The sequence below is a fragment of the Cetorhinus maximus genome, chromosome 1 (assembly GCF_964194155.1).
Source record: "Cetorhinus maximus chromosome 1, sCetMax3.hap1.1, whole genome shotgun sequence".
Classification (NCBI taxonomy): Eukaryota; Metazoa; Chordata; class Chondrichthyes; order Lamniformes; family Cetorhinidae; genus Cetorhinus; species Cetorhinus maximus.
The window spans coordinates 1,373,887-1,387,533 of NC_135879.1; the positions used below are offsets into that span (position 1 = coordinate 1,373,887).

At 43.4% G+C, this 13,647-nt stretch overlaps 1 protein-coding gene across 3 annotated transcripts in view; it reads left to right on the forward strand.

Moving 5' to 3' along the window:
- Window positions 1-13,647, forward strand: part of LOC144693310 (ubiquitin-conjugating enzyme E2 D2-like) — a 46,777-nt gene that overhangs the window by 12,242 nt on the left and 20,888 nt on the right. For all 3 annotated transcript variants that reach the window (XM_078563138.1, XM_078563222.1, XM_078563300.1), the window contains 3 exons: window positions 2,319-2,350; window positions 2,430-2,507; window positions 9,349-9,454. In XM_078563138.1, coding sequence (XP_078419264.1) covers window positions 2,319-2,350; window positions 2,430-2,507; window positions 9,349-9,454 — 216 coding nt within the window. The remainder of the gene's footprint in view (window positions 1-2,318; window positions 2,351-2,429; window positions 2,508-9,348; window positions 9,455-13,647) is intronic.

Consider the following 13,647-nt stretch of genomic DNA (forward strand, 5'->3'; position numbering starts at 1 on the left):
AAAAAATAAGGGGCCACTCGTTTAAGACAGATTAGAAATTTTTTTCTCCTGGCGGTTGAGTTTTTGGAACACTCTCCCTCAAAAAGCAGTGGAAGCAGAGTCTTTGAATATTTCCATGGCAGAGCAAGATAGATTCTTGATTAACAAGGGGGTGAAAGGTTATCGGGGGTAGGCAGGAATGTGGGGTTTGAGGTTACATTCAGACCAGCCATGATCTTATTGAATGGTGGAGCAGGCACGAGGGGCTAAGTGCTTTACTCCTCCTAATTTGTATGTTTGTAAGTCATGCTACAATTGTATGGGCTTTGGTGACACCACACATGGAGCACTGTATGATTTTGGCCTCCATTTTTTAAGAAAGGATGTACCTGTGTTTGAGGCAGTACAGCGAAGGTTCACTAGATTGATCTCTGGGATGAGAAGGTTTCCGACAATGAAAGGCTGAATAAACTGGGTTTATATTGTGTAGATACACCATAGTGCTGTTAGGGAGTGAGTTCCAGGCTTCTGACACGGCGACTGAAGGAACAGCGATATATTTCCAAGTCAGGGTGGTGAATGACTTGGAGGGGAACTTCCAGGTGGTGGGCCTAGGACACGTTTTTCCTCGCTGAGTAAATGTACTTCAGCTCCTCATTAATGTTTTATCATGCCTGCTTTTAATTTCTAGCAGTGGATCTTGGTGCTATTTAATGGCACTTAGGAGAGGAATGGTTCTCTCTCTGAATTAAAACTAATGTTTCAGTAAATAAAGTGCCTCCAATCCAGAGCTACAAGATGTAATTATGACATGGATCTTAGTGTCGAGTTTTATTTTTTCTTTCTATAGTTAATGGCTCCCACTTTATGAAATTCATAGAATGAGGAAATTATACTTATCATCAGTATTATTTCTATTCATATAGTCATAGTACAGGTAGTGTCTCAAATCCAGCCATCCGAAAGCAGGAGATATCCAAAAACCAGACATTTTCTATACTGCCATGCATGAATTTTAATTCTTAATAAATTCTTAATTCTCCAAGTGGTCCGAGCAACACTAGACCCTAACCAACCTGGATCTGCCCAACCTGGCCTAGCTCGAACTGCCTGACCCATAAACCAGCTGGATCTGAAATCCGGCACGGACTCGATCCCGAGGTTGCCGGTTTTGAGACAGTCTGTACTGCAGAAGGCGCCCATTGACTCAGCGCCAGCTCTCTTTAGAGCAATCCGGTCAGTCCCCTTGCCCTGCTCTATCCCTGTAGCCCTGCAAGCGTTTCCCTTAAGTGTTCATTCAATTTCCTTTTGAAATTATTGATCATTTCCACTTCTAACCTCATAGGCAGCCGGTGCCAGGTCATTACCACTCGCTGTGTAAAACAAAAGAGTTCTTCCTCGCATGCTTCCTGTACACCTCACCCAAAAACGTAAACCTGTCCCCTCGCCCTTCTACCATCACCTAATGGGAACAGCTTTTCTTCATCTACCTTATCTAAACCTGTCGTAATCTTATACGCCTCTATCAAATCTCCCCCCCAGTCTCCTTTGTTGCAAGGTAAACAACCCAGTTTCTCCAGTCCAACTTTGTAGCTAAAATCCCTCATCACTGGAGCTATTCTGGTAAATTACCTCTGCATCTTCAAGGATCCTCACATCCTTCTTAAAGTGTGTTGACCAGAACTGGTTGCAATACTCCTGTATAAAGACAAAACACTGCGGATGCTGGAAATCTGAAACAAAAACAAAAATTGCTGGAAAAACTCAGCAGGCCTGACAGCATCTGTGGAGAGAAAGACAGAGTTAATGTTTCGAGTCCGTATGACCCTTCAGAGCTCTGAGGAAGAGTCATACGGACTTGAAACGTTAACTCTGCAATACGCCTGTTGTGGCCTAGCCAGTGTTATCTTTGGCTTTAGTTGGAGCATTTGAAAGTAAGATGCTGGAAGATTAGTTATGTAGGTTTAGACCTAGCACATCCCTGTGCCTTCTATATTTATGCTGCTAATATTTGATTCTGACAGTAGTTGTTGATATTCTGACCTGGTGGCTAGAAAAGATGATCCCTTTTGGGTACTTGCCTACCAACCATTTAGAGAATGTACAATAACTCAATTTAATGTAAACTGGGGGCACTGGCTTTCAGACTTTGGCATGTTTCAGTGATGTGTGGTGTGCAAATTGCTATCCCTGCCTTTAAACTAACCATTGAATGTATGATACGACTGTACAAATCCATTAGTTGTTTCCCTTCACCCCTCTATATTTGCTAATGGAGCATGCAACTGTCCAAACTGATTTGTATTTCATACTAATGGCCAGTATTTCTTTCTTCTTAGTGTTTCACTGGCAAGCCACAATCATGGGACCTGTAAGTATTTGTTCAAAGTTTGAAACCTAAGTGTTTATTGCTAAGGGATTGTAAAATTAATTCTTATTTCTCTCAACAGAATGACAGTCCATATCAGGGTGGAGTCTTTTTCTTGACAATTCATTTTCCTACAGACTACCCTTTCAAACCACCCAAGGCAAGTATAGCTATTGACATCCATCATTATTGGTGGTCAAACTGTTCCTTAAAATGTGACAAAATCAGTGTTTAAGCCAGAACATTGGAGTAAGGAGGGATAACAAGGAGGGCAGATGTGGTGGGAGGCATCAATGCACATCCATTGCCACCAAGCCAAGGGATCAATCCTGGTTCAATGAAGAGTGCAGGAGGGCATGCCGGGATCAGCGCCAGGCAGAATGAGGTGTCAACCTGATGAATCTATAACACAGGACTACTTGTGTGGCAAACAACATAAGCAGCAAGCGATAGAGCTAAGCGACTCCACAACCAACAGATCAGGTTTAAGCTCTACAGTCCTGCCACATCCAGTCGTGAGTGGTAGTGGACAATTAAACAACTCGTCGGAGAAGGAGGCTCCACAAATATCCCCTTTCTCGATGATGGAGGAGCCCAGCACATCAGTGCAAAAGATAAGGCTGAAATATTTGCAGCAACCTTCAGCCTGAAGTGCTGAGTGGATGATCCATTTCGGCCTCCTCCAGAGTTTCCAGCGTCACAGATGCCAGTCTTGAGCCAATTTGATTCACTCCACGTAATATCAACAAACACCTGAAGGCACTGAACACTGCAAAGGCTGTGGGTCCTTACAACATTCTGGCAATAGCACTGAAGACTTGTGCCCCAGAACTTACAGCGCCCATAGCCAAGTTGTTCCAGTACAGCTACAAGACTGGCAACTACCCAGCAATGTGGAAAATTGCCCAGGCATGTCCTGTACAATTCCAACCCCGATAATTGCTGCACCATCAGCTTACGCTCTGATGGAAGGGGTTATCAACAGTCCTATCAAGCAGCACTTGCTTAGCAATAACCTGATTCTCAGTTTGGGTTCCGCCAGGGCCACTCAGTTCCTGATCTCATATTAGCCTTGTTTCAAACACGGACAAAAGAGCTGAACTCCAGAGGTGAGGTGCAGTGACTGCCTTTGACATCAAGGCAGCATTTGACTGAATGCGGCTTCAAGGAGCCGAAGCAAAACTGGAGTCAGTGGGAGTCGGAGAAAAACTCTCCACTGGTTGGAGTCATACCTAGCACAAAGGAAGATGGTTGTGGTTGTTGGATGTCAGTCACCTCAGTTCCAGGACATCACTGCAGGAGTTCCTCAGGGTAGTGTCCTAGGTTCAACCATCTTCAGCTGCTTAATCAATGGCCTCCCTTCCATCATAAGGTCAGAAGTGGGGATGTTCACTGATGATTGCGCAATGTTCACCATTCGTGGCGACTCCAATTCTGAAGCAGTCCATGTCCAAACACAGTAAGACCTGGACAATATCCAGGCTTGGGCTGACAAGTGGCAAGTAGCATTCACACCACACAAGTGCCGGGCAATGTCCATCTCCAGCAAGAGAGAATCTAACCATCACCCCTTGACATCAATAGCATTACCATCGCTGAATCCCCCACTATCAACATCCTAGGGGGTTACCATTGATCAGAAACTGAACTGGACTAGCCATATAAATACTGTGGCTACAAGAGCAGGTCAGAGGCTAGGAATCCTGTGGAGAGTAATTCACCACCTGACTCCCCCAAAACCTGTCCTCCATCTACAAGGTACAGGTCAGGGGTGTGATGGAATACTCTCCACTTGCCTGGATGAGTGCAACTCTTAACGACACTCAAGAAGCTGGACACCATCCAGGACAAATCAGCCCACCTGCTTGGCACCCCACCCACAAACATTCACTCCCTCCACCACCAACTCACAGTAGCAGCAGTGTGTACCATCTACAAGATGCACTGCAGGAATTCACCAAGGCTCCTTGGACAACACCTTCCAAACCCATGACCACTGCCATCTAGAAGGACAAGGGCAGCAGATACATGGGAACACCACCACCTGGAAGTTCCTCTCCAAGTCACTCACCATTCTGACTTGGAAATATATCACCGTTCCTTCACTGTCGCTGGGTCAAAATCCTGGAACTCCCTCCTTAACAGCAGTGTGGGTGTACCTACACCACATAGACTGCAGCGGCTCAAGAAGGCAGCTCACAACCACCTTCTCAAGGGCAATCAAGGATAGGCAATAAATGCTGACCTAGACAGTGACGTCCCATGAATGAATTAACAAGCAGTTTGTGCCTTAAGTTTCCCAATGTGGATGCTTGGAATACAGACCATTTGTGTTTCTTGCAACAAATCTGCAGTAATGCAGTATCCCATCTCCTGACTTTCACTGGTTCACATCTTGAGTTCCTGAAGGAAATTGTCTCCTCCCATGTGTCTGTATTCTTTAGGAAAGCACTTGAGTTATAGAACTAGCTTTCAAAGATTTGCAATATACCATGGTACGATTGTGACATGTATGCACGTTATTTTGCACTCACTTGTTTGTTATCACGGTCTTCACGTGTAGCTTCCTTTCTCACTTTGGCTAAAAGCAAGAAATTAATTTAGACTTTGCTTTTTAGTTTTGAAGCAATTTCTTGTTCACCTACTTTCCAAAGACATTGATTATTTTCACTTGCACAGTTGTTCATGGTTGCTGTAAAACTGGCCAGTGACTTAAGCTGTTTGACAATGGAAGGCATCACAGCTGAACATGATCCTGCCCTCTGCTGCCTTTCTAATAGGAGTTGCTGGCTTACTGTTGGGAGCAGTTCCAGGCACTTTCTAACCAAGAATTGCAACACCTGGGATCAGCTGACTAGTACAAGTCTCACCAACGGACATGACCTAGTGCTGCAGTGAATAGTGTCTTTAGTTTAGTAGGTTAATTCTGGAACCATTTTGACTTTATTGATTTCAGATTATTTCCTCCTTGGCAGTACCTACTATAGCAGACCAATCCAGATAGATGAACATTATAACCGGGCTGCAGGTCGCATACTGCAAAATCAGCAAGTGTTTTACAAAGTTACCCACAGCCAGGCTACATTTTTATTTCTGGCTACAGATGTCTATAGATTTCTCAGTTTCCACTCTGTTTAAAGATAGAACAAACTTAGTGCCTTCTAAGATGTCCTAAAGGATTTCACAGCCAATGAAGTACTTCAGAAGTGTAGTCACTGTTTTAATGTAGGCAAACACAGCAACCAGTTACCCACAAACAGAGTTAATTGACTAATCTCTTGTTATGGTAGTTGAGGGGTAATTGTGAAGTGGTTTGAAGAGACTTTTATATAGATCTTCTAGATAACTTCTGGAGCGGAGCTATGTTTGGCTGTAAACTGACTGGCTCTTAAATGACTTGTTCTGAAACATTTTGGATTTCACATTAAAGAACAAAGAAAAGTGCAGCACAGGAACAGGCCCTCCGGCCCTCCAAGCCTGCGCCGTTCATATTGCCCGTCAACAAAAACATTTTGCACTTCCGGGGTCCGTATCCCTCTTTCCCATCCTATTCATGTATTTGTCAAGCTGCCTCTTAAACACCACTATCGTACCTGCTTCCACCACCTCCTCTGGCAGTGAATTCCAGACACCTCTGTGTAAAAAAACTTGCCCCGCACATCTCCTCTATAGTTTTCTCCTCTCACCTTAAATCTACGTCCCCTAGTAATTGACTCTTCCACCCTGGGAAAAAGCTTCTGACTATCTACTCTGTCCATGCCACTCATAATTTTGTAAACTTCTATCGAGTCGCCCCTCAATCTCCATCGTTCTAGTGAGAACAATCCGAGTTTCTCTAACCTCTCCTCATAGCTAATAACCTCCAGACCAGGCAGCATCCTGGTAAACCACCTCTGCACCCTCTCCAACGCCTCCATATCCTTCTGGTAATGTGGCGACCAGAATTGCATGCAATATTCCAAGTGTGGCCTAACCAAGGTTCTATACAGCTGCAGCATGACTTCCCAGCTTTTATACTCAATACCCCTGCCAATGGAGGCAAGCATGCCATATACCTTCCTGACTACCTTATCCACCTGCGTTGCCCTTTCAGTGACCTGTGGACCTGTACACTCAGATCCCTCTGCCCGTCAATGCACTTAAGGGTTCTGCCATTTACTGTATAATTCCCACCTGTATTAGACCTTCCAAAATGCATTACCTCGCATTTGTCCAGATTAAACTCCATCTGCCATTTCTCCGCCCAAGTCTCCAACCGATCTATATCCCGTTGTAACCTTTGACAATCCTCTTCACTATCTGCAACTCCTCCAACCTTAGTGTCGTCTGCAAACTTACTAATTAGCCAGTTACATTTTCCCCCAAATCATTTATGTATACTACAAACAGCAAAGGTCCCAGCACTGATCCCTGCGGAACTCCACTAGTCACAGCTCTCCATTCAGAAAAGCACCCTTCCACTGTTACCCTTTGTCTTCTATGACCAAGCCAATTCTGTATCCACCTTGCCAGCTCACCTGTGATCCCGTGCAACTTTACCTTCTGTACCAGTCTGCCATGAGGGACCTTGTCAAAGGCCTTACTGAAATCCATGTATATAACATCCACTGCCCTTCCATCGTCGATCATCTTTGTCACTTCCTCGAAAAACTCGATCAAGTTAGTGAGACACGACCTCTCCTTCAAAAAACCATGCTGCCTCTCACTAATATGCCCATTTGCTTCCAAATGGTAGTAAATCCTATCACGAAGAATCTTCTCCAATAATTTCCCTACCACTGCCTGTAATTTCCTGGATTATCCCTGCTACCCTTAAACAATCTCCAGTCCTCTGGGACCTCACCCGTGGCCAGTGAGGATACAAAGATTTCTGTCAAGGCCCCAGCAATTTCCTCCCTTGCCTCCCTCAGCACTCTGGGGTCGATCCCATCTGGCCCTGGGGACTTATCCACCTTAAGATTCTTCAAGACGCCTAACACCTCTTTTTTGATCTCAACATGATCCAGGCTATCTACACACTCTTCCCTAGACAAATCGACTGCTAAGTCCTTCTCTTTGGTGAATACTGATGAGAAGTATTCATTTAGTATCTCTCCCATTTCTTCTGGCTCCACACACAGATTCCCACCTCTGTCCCTGAGTGGGTCTACCCTTTCCCTGGCTACCCTCTTGCTTTTTATATATGTATAAAAGGCCTTGGGATTTTCCTTAATCCTGGTTGCCAGTGACTTTTCATGACCCCTTTTAGCCCTCCTGACTCCTTGCTTAAGTTTCTTCCTACTTTCTTTATATTCTCCACGGGCTTCATCTGTTCCCAGCTTTCTAGCCCTTACGAATGCTTCCCTTTTCTTTTTGACTAATCTCACAATATCCTTCGTTATCCAAGGTTCCTGAAACTTGCCATGTTTATCCTTCATCCTAGCAGGAACATGCCGGTCCTGAATTCTTATCAACTGACGTTTGAAAGCCCCCCACATGCCAGTTGTTGATTCGCCCTCAAACATCCGCCTCCAGTCTAGATTCCTCAGTTCCTGCCTAATATTATTATAATTAGCCTTCCCCCAATTAAGCACCTTAACCCGAGGACTCCTGTTTTCCTTATCCACCAGTACCTTGAAACTTACTAAATTATGGTCACTTTTCCCGAAATGCTCCCCTACTGAAACTTCGACCACCTGGCTGGGTTCATTCCCTAACACCAGGTCCAGTATTGCCCCTTCCCTCGTTGGACTATCTACATATTGTCTCAGGAAGCTGTCCTGGATGCACCTTACAAATTCTGCACCATCCAAACCCCTAGCACTAAGTGATTCCCAGTCAATATAGGGAAAGTTAAAATCACCCACCACAACAACCCTATTGCTTTTACATCTTTCCAAAACCTGCCTACATAACTGTTCCTCAATCTCCCGCTGGCAATTGGGAGGCCTATAGTAAACCCCCAACATTGTGACTGCACCCTTCATATTCCGGAGCTCTACTCATATTGCCTCGCTGCATGAGCCCACCGAGGTGTCCTTTGGTCATACAGCTGTGATATTCTCCTTAACCAGCAGTGCAACTTCCCCACCTCTTCAAATCCCTCTCTATCCTGCCTGAAACATCTAAATCCTGGAACATTTATCTGCCAATCCTGTCCAACCTTCAACCAAGTCTCTGTAATAGCAATAACATCATAGTCCCAAGTACTAATCCAAGCTCTAAGCTCATCTGCCTTGCCTGTTATACTTCTCGCATTGAAACATTTTTCCTGAAAATGACAAATTTTAATATTTTGACACTGCACTATACAATGGAGTAGAGAGTTTAGTTTCATTTTTGTTTCCCAACTTTGAGACAAAGGTATTGACATCCCCTTGATGCCTTACTTTGTGGAAGGACAATTGGAGAGTGCTGACTGACTCACTGAATGAAGTGATTAGCAGAGACCTGCACCTATAGCTAAAGATTCCAGTAATTTGGTCTGTTGCTCTAAACAGACTGAAACTTGAGAAGTTCATACTTGTGTATTGAGATTAAAAATGGTTTTGATCCCATTTGTACGCACTTTTCTCATGAGTAGGCTGAGACCTAGAGGGCATCTGTAGTTTTAGCTGCTACATGTTTTCTATTTAAGGCTACTGTACTGACTTCTCTGCCAGGAATCAACCTTGGTCAATTGGTGGTTAATTGCAAGATTCCCTAGTTCATCATCTCTCCTTCAGTACCTCAGATTACTTCCAATTTCAAAACTAACTTTCTTTAACACTGTTCAATTATGACATGATGTGTGTGGATTATGGCAACCAAACATTTATATAGAGACAACCAAGACTGCTTTTTTAGTTTCTGGGTGGTGTTTGACACTAGTTAATGAACCATCTAAACTTTTACATGTATATTGAAGTATTGGCATTGATTGTTTAATTGTTTTTTCTAGAAATTGTAAAAGAGTAAAACTAGCTTCTGTGTGTTGTGGTCCGTGTTAGTGCAGATTGAGTAATGTTCTTTTTTTCTTGCAGGTTGCGTTTACTACGAGAATTTATCACCCAAATATTAACAGTAATGGCAGCATCTGTCTTGATATTCTAAGATCACAGTGGTCTCCTGCATTAACTATTTCTAAAGGTACAGTGCAACTCACTTTCTTTTTGAAGGATGCAATCTTTAGCACAGCACTTTCCAAGCCAAGTTGCTTCAGTTAGTTCTGATAGTTGATAGAGTACAGAGATGATCCTGCAGCAATTGGCTAGGTCTTCATCTGCACTTTTTAGGCATTGCCTGCTAATTTCTAGTTGTGAAAAGAAAATGAATTGTTAATGGAGGAAATGAGTTAACGTTCTGGAAACAGTGGCTTCCTGGTAATTTTTCTGCATTGCCTGTATTTTAATAGGCAAATTGGGAGGGTCAGTTAAACCACGAACTGGGATACAACAGCAACCTCACACAGGCTATGAAAGCAGGAGAAGGTCGCCTTTGATTCAGGCAAATCCTTCTTAAGGAAGCCAGGGTGTCTGCAGCCAAGCTGGAGAAAGCCCAAGAGTTGGCCATGTACAGAATTGGAGCGTCCAATCCATTGACAGCTGGTTGTCTTGAGTCTATGGTGGAAATTCATTTTACTATCCAAAGTGCATGGACAGTGCAAGGAAGTAGGACATCAACAGAAACAACGTTGTCCTGTTGGATGTGAGGTTGCACTGTGCAATGCATGGAATTGAACAAAGTCAGCCACTCAACTATTTTAGTTTTACATTGAGATCCTGCAGAAATTGTTGCCTCGGCTGGTGCCCCTTGTACAGCGTTTGTGAAAGAAGTGGCTATTGCAGAGTTTGGCAGCGTGGATGCTGAAGAGCCAAATTTTGCAGAGTTCGTAAATGAAATGGCTATGCTATCTGATGAATATGAAACTGAATCTGAGTCTACTTTGTTATGCAGAGCAGTAGCAGTTGATGCATTACCTCCTGGCGTCCACTGCTGTGTTCCATGAATTAGTGTCAGTGGGTAAAACTGCTTCACTGTTATTTGCAATCCACTATCGAAGGTCAAATGATTTTAGTTGAAGATAAAGTTTTTTACTAAGATTTTTTACTTTTGCCACATTAAAATAACTTGCATGAAATTTACAAAAAAGCCTGTTAGTCATGTTAGCTAAACAGTGTTAAAATTAAGTTGCCTCTGCCTTTTTTTCCCTCTAAATTCTATCTTGATGGAATAGTAACTTTTATATTTAAAAAAAAACTCGTGGGGAACAGGCATTTAACTTAATCTTGTGGAACCTGAAACCTATGCTAGGGTGTTCCTGGGTTGTGATTGGGATGCAAAGTCAAAACAGAAGGAGCTCTTCTCTGCATTTGGCTGCGCTGTACGTAACATGAGAGTGCTTGATGGTGAAAATATATTTCCCTAGCACTGGGTCCCTTAAATATGACCAATGACCAATGTTAACTGCTGACTTTAGTATCTTGACCCCAGTTTTATTTAGCCATTTGGTGGAAGTAAGCAATCAGGATTGTTTATGCGGTAGCAGGGGGAGGGTAGTTTGCATTACAGTTTTCTGATCCACTTTCCTTTGGTCATTAAAACTTTACTTTTGTTGGTGATGCTTTTTGGCAAATAAACTTTTACTAACAAAGTTCCCCTGAATGGATATTAAAATGGTTAAGAAGTGTTCTCCTGCAAGAAGCTGGATGAAAATTTCGTAAATTGTGGGAAATAATGAGTAAATTTTAGCAGCATTGCAAAAGTTTATCTCTAAACTAAGGCAATTAAAATGGATAGTAAGTTTTGAATTTTTTGTTTCGTTGGAAACTCAGCCCATAAAAGGAAGCAAATTGTTGAGCTGAAATTTCAAATCATAACAACCTGCAGCCGGACCTGGGACCAAATTAATTTGGTTTCCTTTGTATATAATTTGAAGTAGAATTTCTTCTGATTATTTCAGAATGTTTACACAAACTGGAAGCATTATGTCAATTATATTATTATTTTTGCAAAGAACCTTGACATATTTTGTAAGCAAATGCATCATTACTTTCATTACAAGAAATATTCCCCATTACCAAGTTTTTTGTTCTATTGTGTTTTGTGTGCCGTTGCACACTTCTGTAACACAGCTCCAATACATTGTTTGCACCTAATCATAGTCAAATTTATTCTAACCTAAGCAAATTTAGTAGGCACATTTATTCTACCTCAGCTGACTGGATCATTCTCCCAATTTGACTGGCAGCCCTGACTTCCACTATCTTGACAGCTGCAGCGACCACAAACAAGTAAGTAAGTTTAAACAAACAAAAATAATGCAACGACTCCCAAGCAAGGTATAAATGTAGGAAAGTTTAACATTTTTAAATTTTACTTTCTGGTGGTTCCTCCAGTTACTGTCAGTTTGATATGTCACAACTTCTTAATGGACTTGTTGATTAGCTAAAGCCAGGGCACTGATCTGCAGCTTGACCAGTAGTCACATCTTGCAAAAAAGGACAAGCACTCAAACATTATAGCATTTACTTGTCCTTGTGTTTAAATGGCCCCAGAGCTGCCGAATATTCCTCCCACCCCAACTGCATTGTCCTCAATACCTATGGGACAGGTTGAGTCTCACACCCTCCTTGCAGTTTGCAACTGCTTTTCTTCCCCCTTTGACAACATTCACCTACATTTGTGCTTCCCCTATTATTCCCTTCCCCCCTTCCCCTCCTATACAGTCATGATGCCCTTGCTGATTGAATCATCAGAGTACGAGGCTGGAGGTGGTGACTGACCCCTCACAGCATCACAAAAACTGAGGATGCAGATGGAACTCTCCACCTGCCAAACCCCAACCCTGAGTAAGCAAATATATTTTGTATATTTTTGGGGGGAGCTGGAATGGGAAGCACAAGTTTATTTCCATCCACTCATGAGAACATAGCATAAGTAGGAGCAGGAGTAGGCCATTCGGCCCCTTGAGCCTGCTCCGTCATTCAGTAAGATCATGACTGATCTGATTGTGACTGTAACTCCATTTTTTTTCTGCTCCCCATAACCCTTGACTCCCTTATTCCTGAGGTGAGGTGAGTGTAACTGCGTTTGACATCAAGGCTACACTTGACCGAGTGTGGCATCAAGGAGCCCTAGCAAAACTGGAGTCACTGGGAATCGGGGAAAACTCTCCACTGGTTGGAGTCATACCTGGCACAAAGGAATATGGTTGTGATTGTTGGAGGTCAGTCTTCTCAGCTCCAAGACATCACTGCAGGAGTTCCTCAGGGTAGTGTCCTAGGCCCAACCATCTTCAGCTGCTTCATCATTGACCGTCCTTCCATCATAAGGTCAGAACTGGGGATTTTGCTGATGGTTGCACAATGTTCAGCATCATTCACGACTCCTCAGACACTGAAGCAGTCCATGTCCAAGTGCAGCAAGACCTGGACAATATCCAGGCTTGGGCTGACAAGTGGCAAGTAACATTCATGCCACACAAGTGTCAGGCAATGACCATCTCCAACAATAGCGAATTTAACCATCGCCCCTTGATGTTCAGTGGCATTACCATCACTGAATCCCCCACTATCAACATTTTGTGGGTTATGATTGACCAGAAAGTGACTGGACAAGCCATATAAATACAGTGGCTACAAGAGCAGGTTAGAGGCTGGGAATCCTGGGATGAGTAATTCACCACCTCAAAGCCTGTAACTCCCCAAAGCCTGTCCACCATCTACAAGGCACATATTAGGAGTGTGATTGAATACTCTCTCCCTTCTTGCCTGGATGAGTGACAACATTCAAGAAGCTTGACACCATCCCGGACAAAGCAGTCCAGTTGATTGACACCACATCCACAGACACTCACTCCCTTCACCACCGACGCACAGTAGCAGCAGTGTGTACCATTTACAAGATGCACTGCAGGAATTTACCAAGGCTTCTTACAACACCTTCCAAACCCACAACCAAGGGCAAGGCCAGCAGATAGATGGGAACACCATCACCTGGAAGTTCCCCTCGAAGTCACTCACCATCCTGACTTGGAAATATATTGCTGTTCCTTCACTGTCGCTGGGTCAAAATCCTGGAACTTCCTTCCTAACTGTACTGTGGATGTACCTACACCACATGGACTGCAGTGGTTGAAGAAGGCAGCTCACCACCACTTTCTCAAGGGCAATTAGGGATGGGAAATAAATGCTGGCCAGCAAAGCCCACATTTTGTGAAAGATTTTTTAAAAAATTCAATCTAACTCAACCCTCAATAGATTCACTGAATTGGCTTGCACTGCTCACTGGGGAAGAGAATTCCAAACACTAATGACCCTCAGAGAAGAAATTCCTCCTCA